The 19,939-nt window shown below is 47.1% G+C and overlaps 1 protein-coding gene across 2 annotated transcripts in view; it reads right to left on the bottom strand.

Annotated features, from left to right (window-relative positions):
• Positions 1-13,430, bottom strand: part of Nell1 (neural EGFL like 1) — an 823,979-nt gene extending 810,549 nt beyond the window's left edge. For both annotated transcript variants that reach the window (XM_034515089.2, XM_076934998.1), the window contains exons 1-2: positions 13,289-13,430; positions 4,870-4,998 (exon numbers count right to left, since the gene is read on the bottom strand). In XM_034515089.2, the coding sequence (XP_034370980.1) occupies positions 4,870-4,998; positions 13,289-13,343 (184 nt within the window). In that variant the 5' untranslated portion in view covers positions 13,344-13,430. The remainder of the gene's footprint in view (positions 1-4,869; positions 4,999-13,288) is intronic.
• Positions 13,431-19,939: the final 6,509 nt, after the last annotated feature.

The raw sequence follows: 19,939 nt of genomic DNA, 5'->3' as shown, positions 1-19,939 counted from the left end.
ACTGCTCCTAGAGACTCAGAAGGAAATGAGGAGCACCTTGCCGACAAGCAAACAAGGGAAATCTTCAGATAGCAACAGTAAGGAGGCTGAGTTTGGCCCTGCGGTGACCTGGAAAAGATACTTGTCAACAGTGAACATGGATGATTAGCTGAAGGGATTGCAGAGGTGGAAAAGACACCTGCCAACAGTGACTATGGCTGAGAGGCTGTGGATGGGCAGTTGAAGGGATTGCAGAGGGGGCCTGACTTCCTGCTGCTTGTGGAAAATGCCAGAAGCAAGAAGGAGGTTGAGGCAAAAAAACTGCTAAGCAAGAAGGAAGGAGGGGCTGATGGTTTGGGGGACTCTCAGCCCACCTCCATCACAAAAGCGAACAAAATGAGACTGACTCCTGTGGAAGCCCATTCTGGAGGGGAGGCCAAGAGTAAGAGAACAGTTTTCAAGTGGTGTCCTGAAAGGATTAAAAGACCAGAGAAATTCATCACCCACCCAGGGATCTCTTGGAGGAGATCAAGTGTGACAGGGTCACCCTGGCCATCTGGGTGATGGAAATGGAGGTAGAAAAATGTATAGAAGAGCCTTCTGTCTCTCATAGACAAGAGACCATCAAGAATCTTGAGATTGTTAGACATATTAAGAATCCATATTAACTAAAACGACATGACATTTGGCATAAAAACAGACACCTGGACCTCTGACACAGAATAAAACACTCAGAAACAAAGCCAGGTTCCTACAGCTGATTCTTAACAAACGTGGGAAGAATACACATTAAGGAAAGGAACGTTTGTTCAGTACCAAAAAGACCAACACAGTAAGCTCAGCATTATATGTGAAAACGAAGAAATTGATCCTACAGAATAGAATACGATAGTGCCTCCCAGAGCCTAGGGAAGAGAGACGGGGCGTGCAAAGGGCCTAAGGAAAGCAGTTGGCTGGGTGCAGTGACTTCTAATGTTCTTCAGCAAGAAAGATAGCTGTGGATAATAGATATGATTAATTAAATACTTCAAAATAACTGGTAGAAAAGATTTTGGATGTTTCCAAAACAGAATAGCAAGAAATGACAGGTGATAGCCATGAACCAAACATTACCTGATCCTCACACTCTGGCCACGGGCACTGAAATCTGGCTCTGCACCCTATGATTATGTAGACCTGCTATATATCAATCAAAAACAAAATACAGCTTTTAAATATTCCCAAAGCTGTGTGTGGTAGTACATCTCTGTGATCCCAGCACACAGAGGACTGAGCCAGGAGGATTTCAAGTCCCAGGCCTGCCTCAGTTACATAGTGAAACCTTGTTTCAAAATCTACAATAGGGAGATGGCTCAGTCAGTAAAGCGTCTGCCACTCAAACATGAGGAGCTGAGTTCTGATTCCCCAGCACCACGGTTTACAGTGGTGAGCAGTGCAGGTCCGGAACCACCAAACCTAAGAGCGGCAGGGAAAGGATGGGTGGATCTCTGAAGTTCATTGGTCAACCAGTATAACCAATCGGTGAGCTCTGGGCTCAGGAAGAGACTGTCTCAAAATAAATAAATAAATAAATAAATAGATAGATAGATAGATAGATAGATAGATAGATAGATAAGGTGGAGAGTCATGGGAAAGACACTTAACATTGACCTCTGGCCTCCACATGCATTTACAGATGAACATACTCACTCTGAGGACTATTTTATCTCTTTTCTTCCAAAGCTGAGGACCAAACCCACAGTCTTCTGCTTACCATGCAAGCACTCTACCACTGAGCTAAATCCCCAACCCCCATATACTCTATGCACACACACACAAACACACACAGATGATAAAGTTAGAGATAATTTAAAAAATAAATTTTAAAATATTTCTGAGAATTTTATACTGCCAGAAACATCACCAGCTTGAACTAGAAAGAAAGTAAGAGAACAAAATGAATCAGAGCTCACAAGACCCCCAAACTCTACTGACAGGGCACAGGCTGACAACTCATTCAGCTGCAAGTACATGTTCTCCTTCATGCAAAAGGAAAGGTGTCCCAGAGGGGTGTGACAAGGATAGGGGACAGAGGTTGTCTCCAAGCTTTGAGGCTCCATGGAGTTGGTACTGCTGGGTTCCCAGATTACTGTGGTGGATGGCAGCCCCTTTCTTCTTTTCTCTCCTTCCCCCTTTAAGCAGGAGTGTTTGTAACTGATATTCCATTTATGACTCCCTTATCTTTTGGAAATAGATTCCTTTTTTTCCCCCAGTTCCATGGACCCACAGATGGAGAAAAATTCTGTCCCAAGTGTGTCTCGTCACACATGATTTAAACTAAGAGTGAGGTTTAGGATTCTTCAACAGACATGATTAGAGATTTGGGACTGTGCACTGATGCTTCAAGCATTAAGACTGTTGAAGGATAGTAGTGAGATGGTTGTATTTTGCATGTAGGACAGACATGAATCTTTGGGAAGTAGTGGATACAATTTGCAAAATAATGGTTTCCCAAAGCAGTCCAGGAGTCAGTCGACAGAACCTATGAATATGCCACCTTAAGAGATAAAGGAGCCTTTGCAGATATAATAAGACATTGGCTGGAGATAAAAAGGCATCCTGGGCTATCCAGGTAGGCAAGGTATAACCAATCACAAGAGCTTAGGATATAGGAAAATGTTTCTCTTCCCACCAAGGATGCTGAAAATCCCCACCTGGAAGACATCCTAGAGGTAAATGCCAACACAGAGAACAAACAGGTCCCAGAGAAGAAGCCCTGCTCAGGGTCTCTGCGATGGAACGAATGACCAGGAGAGCAAGCAAAAGCCTCCTCTAAGGTGTACTAGGCAGAGGAACGTTAATCCAACTGAAAAGGCTCGTTAATCACTTACTACACACTATTCACAATAGCTGGCTCTAAAGATCAAGAACTATCTAGATAAGCAGGAACGCTGCCCTCATGAAGTCCACAGAACACCCAAGTTTTCTTAGCAGAGAATGGCAGGGATTCTTGCTTTCCACAAGGCAAAAAGGAAAGCAATCTGGTGACCCAGCCTTTGTCCTTTTAGCCACACCAGCTTAAATAGTTCACCAAATGTCTAAGTAATTAAGCGGAATCCGTATACCTATAGTTTTGCTACAAGTCATTATGCGATTTGTTCTGTATCGCTAACAATTGTTAGCTATCCACACAGTGAATATCTTTAATCACATCCAATAATATCAGTTCCACCATTGTAAATTAACCCTGTTGATATTTGTGTTGAATATGATATGTTCCCTACAGCCTCTTGTTTTAAAGTCATGCTCCCCATCTGCTGGTGTAATTTGGGGAAGCTCTAGCTTTAAGAAGTGGAGTCTAGCTAGAGAAAGAAGTCACTAGGTACACCCTTGGGGTATATTAATCTCCACTCCTTCCTGGCTCACTCTCTGCTTCCAGGCTGCCATGATGTGAGCTGTCCCTCCCTCCTTCCCTCCCTCCTTCCCTCCCTCCCTCCCCTGCTATGATAGACAAACCTTCTAAAACTGTGAGCCAGAATAAATTTTTCCTGCCTCAAGTTGTTTGGATCAGGTATTCAGTCAGAGCAATGAAAATCTAACCAGTGTACTTGTCTTCAAAGAAGGGTGAGCTGGAAGAACCTTGTCAGGCATTTTCACAGGGAGATACCAAGCCACGCGCCTCCCCTGCGTTAACATCTGTGATGGTCCCAGTGCTGTAACATTAAAGCACAACATCTGACAAGCACACAGCCTCCCACCTACCAGAACGGAAACTGCATAAGCCAGCAGAGTACTCAAACCCATGCTGCCTGGAAAATAATCGCCCCTGCCTGATGAACAGGCAGTGCCTACTCCTTCCAACACTCACCACCCTCCAGCTATTCTGCACCTCTATCTGCTGGCTTCTATTTATTTCTACATATAATGTCCATAGTGGCCAGACTTCCACCCCTTCCAACCCCAGGCTTTCCTTTCAGATTTCAAGTCCCTGCTGACCTGCCATGCTTTCCAGATGGCCTTTCTCTGGTGACCACTGTCTCTCACTCAAACTGAGTCAGACCTGTCTGCATTACCCTTGACTGGCAGTCTATGTGTCCCCTTTATGGATAAGTCAGGCCACTTTGATTCAACAACTATTTGTGGAATTTGCTGATTTCTGCATTATATCTTAGGGCGGGGGCTGCATGTATCTTCTTTACTCTTGGCACTCCATACAGTACACAGAAGAATTCTAAAACAATGCCAGTGTTCACTAAACAAGAACTTATATACATCAGGCATCGTTACAGAGGCCCCATTAGGGAGATGCTGCAGAGATCTGTCATTTAGATGAGGATACCAAGGCACAGAGAAGCTAGGTCCCACAGGCCATAGCTGCAAAGCTGGAAAGCAATTCCAATCAGTGGGGCTCCAGAGCACTGGGGCACTGTTCTATCTTGGCTTTAGAAAGGCTTGTTAGATGGTGTGTAGTCAGGTGTATAGTTGGCAGAGCAGAGGAAGCTGTGCCCAAAGAGAATGTAGCCATGGGCACGTTCTTCCCACAGATAAGACAGAGACATAGGTACATGGAAGATAGAAACAATCCTGAGATAAATGATCTGTAAGCCCGGCATGGCTGAGCAGCAGCTTTCAAAAGATCTGCAGCTTAATTCCACTACGGGTCCCCACCAAAGTCTTTGGGTGAACATTTCACTGTCAAAGCAAGTATCTTCCCACCACACCCCACATGCCTCTGCCCGATCTCAGAACACCCCCTGCTTATCACACACATCAGGATAACAACACAAGAAAAGCAGCAAAGGTGATCCCCAAACCAGGAGGGTAAGCACACCCCCAGGCGGACTCCTCCTCTCCTACACCCCCCCCCCACAAAAAAAAAAAAAAAAAAAAAAAAAAGGAGATATGTTTTACCTTGAAATAGAAACGCTTTACTGGCATTGTGTAGTCCAGCCACCTGAGTGACTCCCAGGGTGGTGTTCACAAGGTCAAGTTCTGTGATGATGTCCATCTGAAGGTCGGGGTCCATCCCAAAGCCCAACACTGGAGAAAAATGGATTTATGTTGGTTTAGCAGGCAGCAGTACATATAGAGCAGATCACAGATGGGGGAGAGCGCAAGATTCAGCCAAGGCAGTTAGGAGTGCTAGCCAGTTGCCCTGGGAAAAACAGGGAAGCAACTCTACCCTCTAACCCCTCTCAGAGCTCGGTTTCTGTGTACCATACCCCGACCCACTCCATTATAGATGGCTAATCCCACACCAAAACTCTCTGGGGCCAAATAAGCTTCAGAATTCAGGATATACCACAGGTTGAAAAGGAAATATGGCCTACATGGTATGTTTTATGTAACACTCTGCAAAGGCTGGGTCAGTGGCCTATAATCAAATTCTAGGGTGTTTCTGGTGGGGAAAAAAAATGTGCTGTTTTCTCCTAATTTAAACAATGATTTAAATAACCCAATATCCCTTCAAGTCACATTTTGTCACCAAATGAATTCAACTTAGGACAGTTTTGCTGTCTGGTGAATTACAAAGAAATTTTGGATCTCTAGACTTTCAGGGTGTGAGGATGGGGATGGTGGGTGTGGGACTGTAGTGCTACTCTACCTGCCTCAGACACAAACATAACAGCAAATCATGCAGTGACCCCCATCACCCAGAAACCACTACCTGCAATATGTTGAAAGGAAGCAGTGAGAGGCCTGCTGCCCCTACTGGAGAAGGGGGGGAGGGAGGGGGCAGGGGCTCAGATTAACAGGTACATATGTCCTTCCAAAGGATTCATGAGTAGAAAATAGATGCCCTGACCTTTCTTACTAGGGAAGAAATGTGGCTGAATCCCCTGTCTGGGAACGATAGATCCCCAAGGGTGTCTTACCCAAAGAGTGTTCTGTGGAATGACACATTCACAACTGCAAAGTGATTTCCAATTACATGTATTAATAAGGCTACAGATCACTCTGTGGGACTTTGTTTGAAGCCATTCATGAAGACTCTGCTTAGCGCCACTTAGCATCTCAATAGTGGGTTCTGATTGCTCGGTTGGAAATGTTTTAATCAGCAACAGCTGTCAACTTCCCCCTGATGGCAATGCAGTCACCCAGGAGGGATTCAGAGAGCAGGCACCCAATTTGTCTCATGGAGTCTCAGTGAATATTCATCAGGACTTCCTAAGCCCCCACAGCCTCACCTGTCCTCCTATATAAATTAGGGGAAGGAGATTCACCCTTCCCTTCCCCTTTTCCTACTCTGCAGCCATATCAGAAGGCTGGTCGGAAGAGGTGCTTCAGAGTGGAAACCGATCACACCACGGCAGAACTCTACTAGGTTAAACGGAAGGTATGGTGCACTTAACTGCCTTCTTGGGTTTTGTCAGGCCCTGTCTAACACTAACACACACACACACATCTTCTGAGCTGAGCGTGAAATTTTTCTCCTTGAAATGCAACCAGTTACCCAGTAACCCAAAGATAGCTCTCACGTCCACTGTTTGAATTCATTTATCAGCGTGATGGGTGTGGGGTCCCATGCAGCACATACTAGGTGCCATGCATGTTTGGGCACCAAGGACATTCTCTTGAAGTTTTCATTCCTGAGAGAGGAAAAAAAAAAAAAAAAAAAAACTAAGAGGATAGTTTGGCAATAAAAACCAGAAAGTATCAGGATGGAAAAGAACTTAGATAACCATGGATGCATGCTAGGAGCATCATGGAGTATTCTAGAAACAAACAAGAGATGGGTAAACTGGCCTGTAGCAGAATGGGTGTGGCAGGTGTTGGGGGGAGCTCAAAGGCATGTGTCTTCTATTCCTTTCCATTGATGTGGTAAAACAGTATTCACACAATTCACCATTGAGAGAAGTCAAGGCAGAAACCGTGGAGTAACCTGCTTCCTGGCTCACTAGCTGGTGAACTGGCAGACTCATGAAAATAGATTTTGTTAAATAGCTCAGGACCACCTACTCAGAGAACAGTGCTACCCAGAATGGGTTGTGTCCTCCACATCAATTATCAATCATGACCATCCTTTACAGAAAGGCCCACAGAGCAACCTGATAAAGAAAATTATTCAGTATGTCTCTGTCGCCAAGGTCTGTGAGCTGGCTCAGAAGCTGAAGGCACATGCCAACAAGCCTGACCACATGAGTCTGATCCTCATCACCCACTTGGTGAGAAGAGAGAAACAACTCCCCCAAGCTGTCCTCTGACTTCCAAACTTGTGTCATGACCAGCACCTCCCTATAACCTCACCCCACATACACAATAAGAAAACATGTAATTTAAAAAAAATTAAAGACTCTCTTTGCAGTTGACTCCCTTCTCAGTTGACAGTACTAACTAGAGATTGCAGGGGCCAAGTTATAAAAGGCTTTAGGACCAATGACAAGGACCTTGGCTATTATTCTGTTTCTGATGGGTGATCGTTGGAGCAATGTGAAGTGTGTGCTCAAGGAAAGGATAGCTATGTATGCTCTAACTTACATTTCAAATGTGGTCTATCTTGAAGCATCTGCCTGCGAGCTATTGCTCACACTACATACCAACTCCATTCACAGAGTCTGCTCTGAGCAAAGTAAAGCTGGGCAAGGTACCCTTCTGTCTTCCTGAGTCCCAGACCCATGAGCCTGCTGTCAGGACTTGTGAGTTTAGTTGCCAGCAGCTCTGTGACCACCTTGAACAGACAGGAAAGGAACTAATATTTCAATTTGATCTATACTGTTCTGATCCTATACAGCACAAATCAAATCAAAGGTAATCTCAAAGGACCTGAAAGCTGGTCTTTCTCTGGCCAGAAACTTGGTAAATGGCTGGTATATGTGCTCTTAGCCAGACATGAAGAGACGACAGAAGCATCTCTCTTAACCGTACCTGGGATTTGACAGGCTCTTAATTTAGAATGGGGTTATTTACATAATGTGGGAGTATATGGTCCTCACTGTGGTAGATTTGACCTCAGAGTAATAAGATAGACCATGAAAAGTCAAAGAGCAGGTAAGTCAAAAATAGTAGGTTACTATGGCTATCCTAGTTGGGATTACTATTGCTGGGGTGAAACACTATTACCAAAACTAATTTGAGGAGAAAAGGGTTTATTTGGCTTACACTTCACTAAAGTTTTCACAGCAGGAAACTGGAGGCAAGACTGATACAAAGGCCATAGAGGGGTGCTACTTACTGACTTGTGACTTGTTCCTTGTGCCTTGCTCAGCCTGCTATCTTCACCCACAATGTGATGGACCCTCACCCATAAATCACTAATTAAGAAAATGTCCTACAGGTTTATATGCTTACAGCCTGATGTTATGGAAGCATTTTCTCAACTGAGGTCCCCCTTTTCAAATGACTACAGATTATGTCAAGTTGACATAGCTAGCCAGCACAATGGTTGCCTGAACTATTGGCCTCAAATCTTTACCCATCTCACCTCCACCCTCTGTGTTGTGTTGTTGGGAGCCGACTCCTAGCAGAAAGTGGCTATCATCTTCGCATCCATCTCAGGCCATATACCCCTGACTAGAGACTTGTTTTCAACAGCCTACAACAGCTGCGCACACTCTGATAAACATCTTATTTTTCCCACATATCTTGTTTTGTTGTTTAGCACCCCCCAGCTACAAGGCGCACGTGGTAAAGTGTCTTCAGCTGTGTTCCCCTGCTTGTCCACGGAGGCAAGGTACATGGTGAAGTGTATAAATACCCAGGATTTCCTTTCAATAAAGGAGACTAGAGACTTGATCAGAACCTCTGTCTTGTCTCCATTCTTCACATCTCTTCCCTTCCATCCCTTGCTAGACCGTGTTGTCTGATCCCCTCGGACCAGAGCACTTAGCCCCAAAGCGTGGGGCAGTGCGGCCCTCAACATTGTGTGGCTTCACAGTTCTTTCTACTGGAGTGAATGAAGGCCCCCTCTTCCCATGTTCTGAACTCAGCTATGTCCCCTGTCTTGGCTACTGGGGCATCAGTGGCATTGCTTACAAAAGCAGAGGCTTGAATGTGTTCACATGGTGGGACTCCTTTGTCATGATGACATCATAGTCCTGGGAATGGACCCCTGGTCCATGAAGACAATGCATACAGAGATCAGACAACTCACCTGAATGTGAAGTGGTGGTCAACTGGACTCTGCCTAGATAGGACAACACCAGACCAAGCTACATGCATCTGAACACAATAACTGTTACTTTAAGTCACGACTTGGGGTAGCTTGCTGTGTAACAGATAATCAGTACAGAAACTGGAGACCAACTAAGATGTTCAATTTAAAAATACACAAGTCTCTCAGCCTAAGGGGTGTGCAATACAATAATACACCCTGTGGATAAAATACCATAATAATGTCCTCAAGTCCCCACCCCCAAATGAGAACACAGTGTTCTCCATCCAGAACATATTGTGGAAACGCAAATCCTCCATCATTGAGAAGTACCGCTTTTGAGAACCTCAGTTTCCTCATCTATTTTCTACAGTGTTACCTCCCTGACACCTGAAGTCTCGGAGGTGAGCTCATAATCAGGCTCAGGCTACATACAGTAGATCCTCAGCTGGGGTTTCATTCACATGCACAGAAGTCAAAAAAGAAGTTCGGGTGGCTCTCCCTCACTACTGTGACCGTTTTGCTCTTCATATGAAGACACGCCATACAAACAGAAAAAAAAAAGAAACCAATTAGGCTTCCAGATGCAGTTTTGTTCTCTCCCTTTAATTAGTCCCTTTCAGGACAATGCCCGATGCTGATAGAATAACACATTGCACATGGCATAGGGAATCAGGAAACCCATTAATAAGGAGCCATCGACGTGACCCCTCCTGAACCTTGCATCATGTGAATGCTGGCTCCATCAGACATGTTTCATTCTCAAGCTTCTGTCTCCTAGCCATGCAGCCAGCTCCTGCCATTTCCTAGGAAACTCTATTAAAGTTCCCTACTTTTGACATAACAGCTCTACAAATGGCTAAAAGTGGGCATTAGAATTAAGCAGAATAAAAGGCTCCTGGGGAGAGGATATTTTCAGAGCCTGGAAAGCAGCAGTGAACATGACAGAGGCACTTGAGGTCTGATCTGGTATTCAGAACTCACTTGAGCTGAGATACCTGCTGTTGCCCATGCCACTGCTGGCCGATCCTCAGCCCCGGCCAAGGAGAGATCCAGCCCAAAGCCTTTCAGTTTGCCTTTGAGGCTCCAAGCACAGAGTCCTGGCGTGGCTCACCTCAGATCTAATCTGCCTCATGGTAGCAGCTGCTTTTCTGGTCCATGCAGTACAAAATGACACTGGAAAGAGACTCCACAACCTCCTCTAATAACAGGAGTGTATGGCCACTTGATCTCTTCTTAATACCTTGAAGAGTGATGTTCTTGAAGAGTAGACTTTATGCTTCTACAAGTTGGCAGGTGCCTAATAGGGTTGGGGCAGGGGAGGCTCATGCTGAACTACCTGGGAACTGCTTCAAATAGAAAAATCTCTCCTTTCCAGCAGGTTGCAGCAGGAGGCACTGAGTGACAACCTCCATCCCCCCCACCCAAAAAAAACCTGGAAAGCAAGGAAGGCTTAATTAAGCACAGAGCATGGAGCTCAGAGATCATACTACTGGCATTTCCAAGCTACAGGAGAAAACTTGTGGATGAAGGATGCTCTTACCAGTATTATTCTGTCTATGCATCTACTCCAATGTGCCTGGAAAGCCCAGAATAGGAGAACACACACCCCCACCCCCACTCTGTGCTCCAAAGGTTCTCTGACCCAGAGTGATGTGAGCAGCTTCCTTGTAACACCTGACTTTTGATGGTTGCATGTGAAGCTACCTCTGCACTGCAGTCTTGCTTTAATTAAAATGTGCCTGATAGCATCTATCCATTTCCATTAAAAGCTGGTGATATCTGAGCAGCTAAGTGGGCCACATGTTTACTTCATCTAGGACTGGTAATGTCCCAGACAACAATTGTCTCACTTGACAAACAAACTCTCCAAGCAGCTGTTTGGATCCTGATACAGCAATCAGCAGTGTGCCTTCACAACCTAGAGATGGATGTGGGGGGTGGGGATGGGGATGGGGCTTCCAGTGCAAAACTAAAGAGGCTGCTTCCAGAAACCCACCACAATGCTCCCTCTGGCTACAAGAAACTGCAAACCTACGAGGCATAATTTCTTCCATTTCCTTAATTCTTCCAACAATTTGTGTATGAAAAATGCACAGCCTCAGGCAATCAAGTAATTGCTACCAGGAAGCACAACAGTTGGCCTTATACACCATGCTTGGAGACAGGTTGAGGAGCTGGTACATCTTAGATTCATTCTGTCTTTGTCCAGTGTTGGTTTTTTTTTTTTTGGGGGGGGGAGGGGTGCCTGCATTCCACTTTATTCCTCCAAAGCCCTCAAGACACAAGTCACACAACTTGTTGCCTGGGCAAAGCCTTACAGGTGATCAGCCATCTCTCTCCGCTCCCCTGACACCAGCCTCTCACAGCCCACCTCTTTTACCACATCACAGGATGTAACGAAAATGCTTTCTGGTTTCTGCCAAGGTTCTCAACAAAGCTGTAAGTTCTCCAGTCATCAAAAACAGACCTACCTCTTAGCCCCCCCCCCCCCCCCGTGTGTGTGTGTGTGTGTGTGTGTGTGTGTGTGTGTGTAGCACCTAAGAAGCCACTCACTGTTTGTTCAAGTTGTATGTGAAGGGGGCTAGGGTTTTAGGGAGCCGGGAGGACCTCACATCAGAATCTGAAGCATAGTGGAAACTCAGCCTGCGGCTTCATGAGCACAGTTTCTGGCAACTTTTCAAAGGAGTAATGAAAACAAAGGATGTAAGCATTTGGGTCATAATATGGAATGATATGGAATGACCGTCAGGCTGCTTCTTCGCCATCTGTCTTCTCCCTGTCTTCCCTTCCTCTGTAAGACGTCCCCAGCAACACTCTCCTCCTCCCAGGGTAGCCCAGCACTAGTAGGCCCTGTCCTCGGCTTCCTGGAGCTAGTTCTAGTTGCAAGAAGCAACTGTAGTAAGCGCCATTTAGCCTTGGGTTGATCGGTTGCGGAGGGAGTTCCAGAAAGACACTGAGGTTCTTTTGTCCCTAGAGAAATGTTTCCCTGTCTCTCTAGGATTGAGCAAAGGAAAGCCTTAGTCCACTTCGGTCCTGGGAAGTAAGGCAGGATTGTCGAGAAGCTCCCAGACCCCTAACTGCCCAAGCGGGAACCCTGGGGCGCAAGGGGAGGGAAGTTTTAAAGTCAACTAAAGAGGGGGTGGGTTCTCAAGGTAAACCAGCTGTCTAGCCTGGGAAGGAAACTGAACCTCTAAAGGGAAAAATGAAGGTGGTGAAGGGACACGGGGACAGGGAATGGTCTTGCATCCATCCTAGGGATTTTCCGATCCCTCGGGCAATGAGCCCGATGTCTGGCTACCAAGAACTATCTCTTCCCTTCTGGGCCCTGTTGGTCTGCTTCCTACCCCTCCTAACCCCGCCCCTGCCTCCTCACCACTACTACAAGCTTGGTGAGGTAGGCTACATTTTCGAACCCCAGGGACTTGGAGTCAGGGAACCCTGTGAAAGAGGAAAGGGAAGTGTGCCTTAGAGTCCTCACAAGGCACCTCCAGCAGGCAGGTTCTGGTAGGGACTTGGCCATCAGGCCAATTTCCTCGACCCGGGGTCCCGCCCGCCAATCTTTGATGATACCAGGAAAAACGTGGTTTAGGGGTTGAAGAAAAATCTTCGGTTGTCTCCACTGCTCCAATTTCCCTCTTAATAATTGTTCGCCCAGTTGTTTGGGCGGGGAACTGCTAGAGGAGAACACTCCTGGAGTTCCCCTCCGGGAACCATGTGGGAGCCACGGAAGAGCTCGCAAGTCCCCGCTTTCCTCGCAGCCGTCTTCCGTGCGGTGTCTGGCTCCCCCGGCCCTGGCCGCGCCTGCTTGCCGCACGCGCTCCCTCTGCGGGTGAAACTCCCACGGCTCGGGGGACACCCTTGTCCACCGCACCCTGCAAGTTCAAGGATGTAGGGATCGTTGGCCGCGCTGCAACGGGTTCTGACTCCCCAGAACCCGGAAGCTGCTGACTAGCCACATAAGGGTGCGACCACTCGGCCGCACCTCCGCACACTGAATTCCCGCAGCTGCGTCCCCGGGGAAGAGGACGCTCGCGGGGGGCATCTTTTCTAGCGCTTTTACCCGGAGCTGTGCTGGGTGATCAGTGACCCAAGCATGCTGCTGCCCTTCTCTAGCCCGTCAGAGCTAGGTTCCGCGTCTCTCCTAGCCAGAGTAATCCCGGGTTAAAGCAGCCGGGAGCAGCAAGATCATCACCACCACCTTCCCCCATATCCCTCTTAACGCCCAGCCTTGCTTACCTGTCCTGGCGGTGCACACACAGAACCACAAAACTAAAATCACATCCATCGGCATCGCTCCGGAGGCCCCCCGCCAAGCAGGGCGCACCAACGCCAGCAAGAAACCAGTGCTTCAGAAAGCCGCGGCTCTCTGGGCTCGAAGCCGCCAAACTTGCTGGCGGGCGGCAGGGGAGGTGGCTCGGCGGCGCCGGGTGCTGCGCTCGGGGATCGCGCCCGGGAAGGCAACCCCAGCTGCCCCGCCCCCAGCCCACCCCCCACCGCGGGTGGCGGTGGCACGGGGCTGGTGCCCTGAACCCCGCTGCGGCTGCGCTCCCCCTGAGCTAGGGCGGGAGCGCGGGGCTCCGCCACTCCCGCAGGTTGCCCTGGGTGCCTGTGCGGATCCCGCTCGCCTCCTGGGCTCCGGAGCTGCGAGGATCCCGGCTACCCGAGCCTCACGGCTTCACGCCCCCGCCTCTGCCACTGCGCCGCGCTGCGGGCTGCCCAAGTTGCAACAGTTCATCCGGGCCGGGTCCGAAGCCGCCCAGCCCGCGTGCGTAGGTTTTGTTCCCTAGGGGGAATCAGACCTAGGTGGTGTCACGGAGTGCTCCCAGCCCCTCCTTGAGAAACAACTACTACGATTCGCTCCAGCAAGTGGCTGGGGAGGAGCAGGTGGGGAGGACGGGTGATGCCTGAGTCTCCGAAGGCCACCTGTACTTGCTGTCTATCCCCAGCCAAAGGCTCTTGTGACTGGATACTGGCTTTTAGGAGTCCTGGTGGAGGGTGTTGAGGTGGAAGTCCCTGAGCTTGGAACAATCTATGGTTGGAATTTAAGAAGTGTTTGCAAGCTTCGTTCTACAGGCCAAATGCTGCCACATAGGGGAAGTTCTAAACCATTTTTGTCTCTTGTGTGACTTTCTGGATGGTTTTCTCCAAAACCCGCTCTCTGGACCTCTCTCCCTCCTTTCCTTGAGGCCCCTATCGGAACACCATTCTGTAGAGAGAAAAGCTGGGCTTTGCTGGCGACCAGTGGACAAGCAAAGGAGTCTCTCCTGTCTAGAGTACCCGCTGTTACTGGAACCACCCTGATAGGGTCCCTGTGTGCCTCAGTCTATCTAGGGGTGATGCAGTCACAGAACCTGAAGGTCAGAGCCTCTGGCTTACACATTTGTGTCATGTGACTCAAAGCTCTCTGCACCCCAGCTTGCCCTGTGCCTCCATCTATGACCCCAGCTTCCCCCAACATCCAATACTACTTTGAGATGCATAAACCCATACATCCTCAGAGATCCAAGAGAAAAGAAATCTCCAAAAAAAGCCCTGCTTTCTTTCCAGGGTTTCTCTCTGGCGTTTGCACATCCTCGGTGTTCCCAGACTCTTAACTTCACATACCTTTGACCCCAGGAGATCAGTGGGGGTCACCAATTTAGCCATACAGCTTAGGAGGAGTAAAGGTCTTATCTACATGTTCCTCTGAGCTTTGTCCTATTTTTCAGGACATCCTGTGTACACCCCCTTGTCCACTTACTCCATGTACGAAGAAAGGAACCATGAAAGTTAAGTCAGCTTGAGAAGTGCCCCCTGCAATGCAGTTGAACTGGAGTGTTATAGAGTGGATGTCAAGGCTCAACTTACTCTCCAGCTTTGGGGGGGGGGGGGGGGGGCTTGGAGGACAGAAGAAGATATTGGGTGCCCTGCTACTGGAATTACAGGCTATTGTGACATGTGTCCTAGATCCTTGTGTCAACTGAACCATATCTCCACTCTCAAATATTTTATTTGTTATGTATCTGAAGATAACCTTGAACTTCCTGTCCTTTCACCTCCTAAGTGCTAAGATTATAGGTCTGGACCACCACACCTAGTTTATGTAGTGCTGGGGATAGAACCCACAGCCTTGTGCATTCTGGGCAAGCACTCTATCAACTAAACTGTCTCCACAGGTCTTTACTCGCCAACATTCTCAAAATGCAACTTGGCCCCACAGCAGACCCTTACTCCTGTGTCTCCATCACAGAATCGGGGCTTTCTCTTCTTCCTGGAGCATGTTACACTTAACGCCAACATTAAAATCACACACTTTGCAGAAAATTAGATTTCCCATGTTTCACTGGGCCTCCTAAAGTAAGGACACCAGATGCCAAGCTGGACTATGAGAACCATGTCCCATGCCCAACTCTCTCTCAGTCATAAATGCACTTCTATATCCTTTAGGGGTTCAGAAGTGCTTTTCCCCAGCCCCTTTTCTTGATCTCAGAGATCCCAGAGCCCAAAGAAGCACAGTGGTCCCAGCAGGGGACTTGTATCTTTTGAACCCTAATCTTCAAGACTGTGTAGCTGGTCCTGTGGGACGAGGGTTTCAGCATGTTCTATTTTAAAAATTAACTGAGACATATGTCCTGTCATAGCTCTGCAGCTTTGCATCCATTATCAGTAACAAGAGTTAATCTCAACAAGCTCATAAATCTCCCCTAGTAACTAACTACCTCAGGTAAGTACACTCTTTCTTGAGTGGGGACGGGAGGGGGGAGGTTAGACCTGTTGGTCCAACAGAGAATAAGCCCAGTGAATGTCTGTTGGCATATATTCCATTTCTGTGAAATCTCCGGAAACACAAATTTATAGGAACAGGAAGTTGTTGAGAGGCTGCCTCTAGATGAGGAGTGAGGAGGATCTGGAGAATGATGGCTAAAGAACGTAGGGTTTACCTGGGAGGCCATAAAATCTTCTAAAGTTGGTGGGTGTATGACTCTCATAGATATCACAATATACTAAAAAAAAAAAAAAACCACTGAATTGTGTACTTTGGTAAATCATGTGCCATGTGAATTATATCTGGAATATATATTTTGGAAAATTCCTTAATGATGTCTATTATAATGACCAAGTAGGATTTTTGATTTCTGGTTTCTCCCTTTGCCCTGACAACTTCTAAGGGAAAGCACTAGCCTTCATTCACTACATGACTTAATCAAATAACCCAGGGCTTCCCTCAACCACCCTATGCCTATCATAAAACCCTGCCAGAATCTGTGAGGGAAAGTGGTTTTATCAGCAGCCCCAGGGCTCCCAAACCACCAACCCATTCACATCTCTTTTTGGCTGTCCTCACTGCCTCCACGCTTGCCCCTTACAAGTCAGTCACCCCATAAAGGTCACAGTCTGCTTCCCAAACTGTACAAAATCCTATTGGTATTTCGAAGTCGCCACACGCTTTGGTTGCAGGGCACAAAGAAATTAAGCTGGAATAGAGCCAGTTTTTGTCCTGCCTGCTGGTTAAGATTTCACAGTGCTGGGATGTAGCCTGTAGGGTACTGGGAGAGTATCGTCATCAATGGTCATTCACAGCTGTGAATCCTGTATGTTACACTACCTGTTGGTCAGACACGAGGTATGTGTTGGTGTGATACTGGCATGACTGCTGAAGGGGTAACCAACCATTTTTTAAAAGGTAATTATGAATTCATATTCCATTGTCCCCAAATCCTGCGGTAGTCACTGTGTTTTACAACAATCCAACTGTCTTTCGAAGCCCCCTTGAAACTCAGCTTGCCACCTCTCTGCCCAGGGCCCTCTGCTCAGTCTAGGTGGGCTTTCTTGCTGTTCTTCTCTGTGCTTGGTTTTCTTCCTACCTGGAACGTTATATTCATCAACCTTTGTGTACCTCACTTTGAACAAGACGCTTGGATTTCTGCTGGAAAGCTGCCTCCCTGGGCAGAGGCTGCCTAGAGCAGTATCTCTCTCTCGCCAACCCCGAGGGCTCTCAGCTTCGTTTTCTTGCCATATGTCTGATTATCGTAAATAATATTATTTACACATTTACTTGTGTATTCACTCTCTCCCCAGCTGTAATACAAGTGCCCTGAGAGCAGGAGGTTTGTCTCTCTGGCTCATCTCAATTTATTTCCACCAGAGCAGTGCCTGACACATTTTAAGGGTTTGATATTCGCAACCCATTTGCCACAAGAACTGACAGGGAGAACCTGACTTTTCTGATTGACAGTCCTCAAGGACGCAACCAAACTGCCTTGTCCTGTTGGCCTCTAGGACTACTTCACTGACATCCTTTGAGACAATGCTCCCACAGAGTGAAGAGGAGAAAGGAGAAGTCATTGGTCTGGATTTAAATTCAGTCCACAGCTAGGGGGAGAGCTGAGTTTGAGAGATAAAACATCACTTTTGGCGATTTCTAAAATCCTTTTTGTTCAAATAGCCTTAGAATGTCTTCTCACTAGAGATATATGATAAATGTCCTTATAAAATGGGAGAAAGTAACGGGCTAAAGAGATGGCTCGGTTGTTCAAAGCACATATGCTCCAGCACAGGACCTGAGTTTAGTTGCTAGTATCCACATGAGATGGCTCCCAGCTGCTTGCATCTCAACAGGAGATCCAACACCCTCTTCTGCCCTCCATATGCACGCACGTAGCCACACACAGACACACATGTGTTCCCATAATTAAACTTTTTGATTAGAAAAATTAAATACTATTAAATTAAATATTCAAAATTGGAGACAGTGAGAGGTTGGTATCATCACACACTGGATTGTGCCTCACACTCTGCCCGGAGACATGTTCAATGCCTAGCCCCTGGTACTTGAGAATGTAATCTTATTTAGACATAGTCTTTGTGCATGTAATTAAGTTAAAGTGAGGTCATCAGAGAGAACCCAATCTAATATGACTGCCGTGCTCCATGTTTCTGGAAAGCAGACAAGAAGAGACACCAGAAAGAACAAGGGAAGATAGAAGCAGCTTCAGACTACAAAGAGCCGGGGCTGCAGGGGCTGGAAGGGGTGGGACAGAATACTCCCAGGAGGGTTCAAAAAGAACTCAGCCACTGCCCTTGGTTTCACAGTGACAGCTTTAATTTGAACTGTTCCCGTTAGGACAGCCCTAGGAAACCAATAAAGTACCAATTCCAAAGCCAGGAAGGGGCAACAACACCCCAGTTTCCTTCACAGGCCCTAGAACCCGGAGGGCTGGTAAGAAGGTGCCTTCGGTTCTTGACGTGCATGTGTATGCAAACGGGGGTTAAGTGGATGTGCCTTCCTCTGCACCACTATTTCTATGTGAACATTTAGACTTTGCTGGTGAAACGTGTTAGCTTTTCTCTAATGAGTAAAATCAACTTCAATCACATCCAAATTAGAGAGACCTTTGTTCTGATTTAACTATGGCACCTAGTCTTGAAGCTTCAAACACTTCTAAAATAGAGCTGGATATAGGTCAATGGGGAAAATAGGTAGAAAAACCTACAGATAAACACAGGTATAAAGACAGCTCATGGTGCTTATGATGAAACTGTTCTAATCTGTCACACCTTTAGTTGGTGGTTTAGTCACTGGGAGCTGGGGGGAGGGGGGGGGCGTCCAGTTAGTTGACACTGTTGTTCTCCCTTTGGGGTTACAATCCCCTTCAGCTCCTTCAGTCTTTCCCCTAACTCTACATAGAGGGACCCATGGCTCCAACTGCATATGTAGCACAGGATTGCCTTATCTGGCATCAATGGGAGGGGAGGCCCTTGGTCCTGTAGAGGCTCGAAGACCCAGCATGGGGGAATGCTAGGGTGGTGAGGCAGGAGTAGGTGGGTGGGTGGGGAAGAACCCTCATAGAGGCAGGGGGAGAGGGGATGGGATGAAGGGTTTGCAGAAGGGAAACCAGGAAGGAGGACAGCATTTGAAATGTAAATAAATAAAATAACCAATTAGAAAGGGGGGGAGAATCCATCACACCAAGGACCTCAGGTGGAAGCCAGGTTTCTGAGGACACAATCAAGGTACACATACCTGGGTGCTGATGAGTGACAAGTAAGCAGGTACCAGCCAATCTAACTACTCAGGCACAAGCTGTTCCTCATCTAAGCATTGGATCCGTGACCACAGCATACTATGCTCAGCATGCTTGCAATGGATTAACTCATGTGTTCTCAAACAACCCAATTAGCTGATGGGATTATTATACATATTTTATAGACATGGAAGCACCCATTGTCCAGTTTAAAGCCAAGCTTTAAACTCAGGCAAAATGACTACGGGCATACACTGAATTATTAAACTATACCATGTGTCCTTGGACGAATCCCATGAATTCAGTCTCCTTGTTGAGATCTTTGGGGACCTTAAACAATCCACAAACCATAGCACTACTCCCTGCCCCAGCTCTGAACCAATCAAGGAATTAAAAAAAAAAAAATTTTTTTCAACAGGAGGCCAAAACATCCCCTCATTAATTCAGGGGAAGTCCTGAGAGAGCAGAGCCTTTTGTGAGAGCCAGAATGGACTAGCCATCTGCCCTACCTCCAGGCTGGACCTTACCTCAGCCATCTGCCCACTGGTCTGGATAAGAACAGAAAGCAAAGTAACCTCATCAAGAAAGAAAGGCCAAGGGTTTTCCTCCTTCCTCTGCATGGGATGGGTTTAAAGTCCAGCAGTGTTCAAGAAAAAAATCACTCACCACAGGATCCAAGAGAGTAGGAAAGAGGTGGTCCAGAGAATAGCAGTCTGCTGTCATTCAAACTGTATCCATAAGGGCTCTGCTTGTCATCTAGGGCCGTGCATAAAGCACGCACCCAGGCCTTCTTTTCTGAGCCTTAACCAGCCCTTTATTTGGGTCAGAAGCACATTTATCACTATTCTGCAGAAAACCTAGGAGAAAGGCATGCCTTTTCAAC

The sequence above is a fragment of the Arvicanthis niloticus genome, chromosome 1, assembly GCF_011762505.2.
Source record: "Arvicanthis niloticus isolate mArvNil1 chromosome 1, mArvNil1.pat.X, whole genome shotgun sequence".
NCBI classification, from domain to species: domain Eukaryota; kingdom Metazoa; phylum Chordata; class Mammalia; order Rodentia; family Muridae; genus Arvicanthis; species Arvicanthis niloticus.
The sequence above is the reverse complement of the archived record's forward strand: the minus strand, read 5'-3'. Positions and strand labels throughout refer to the sequence as shown.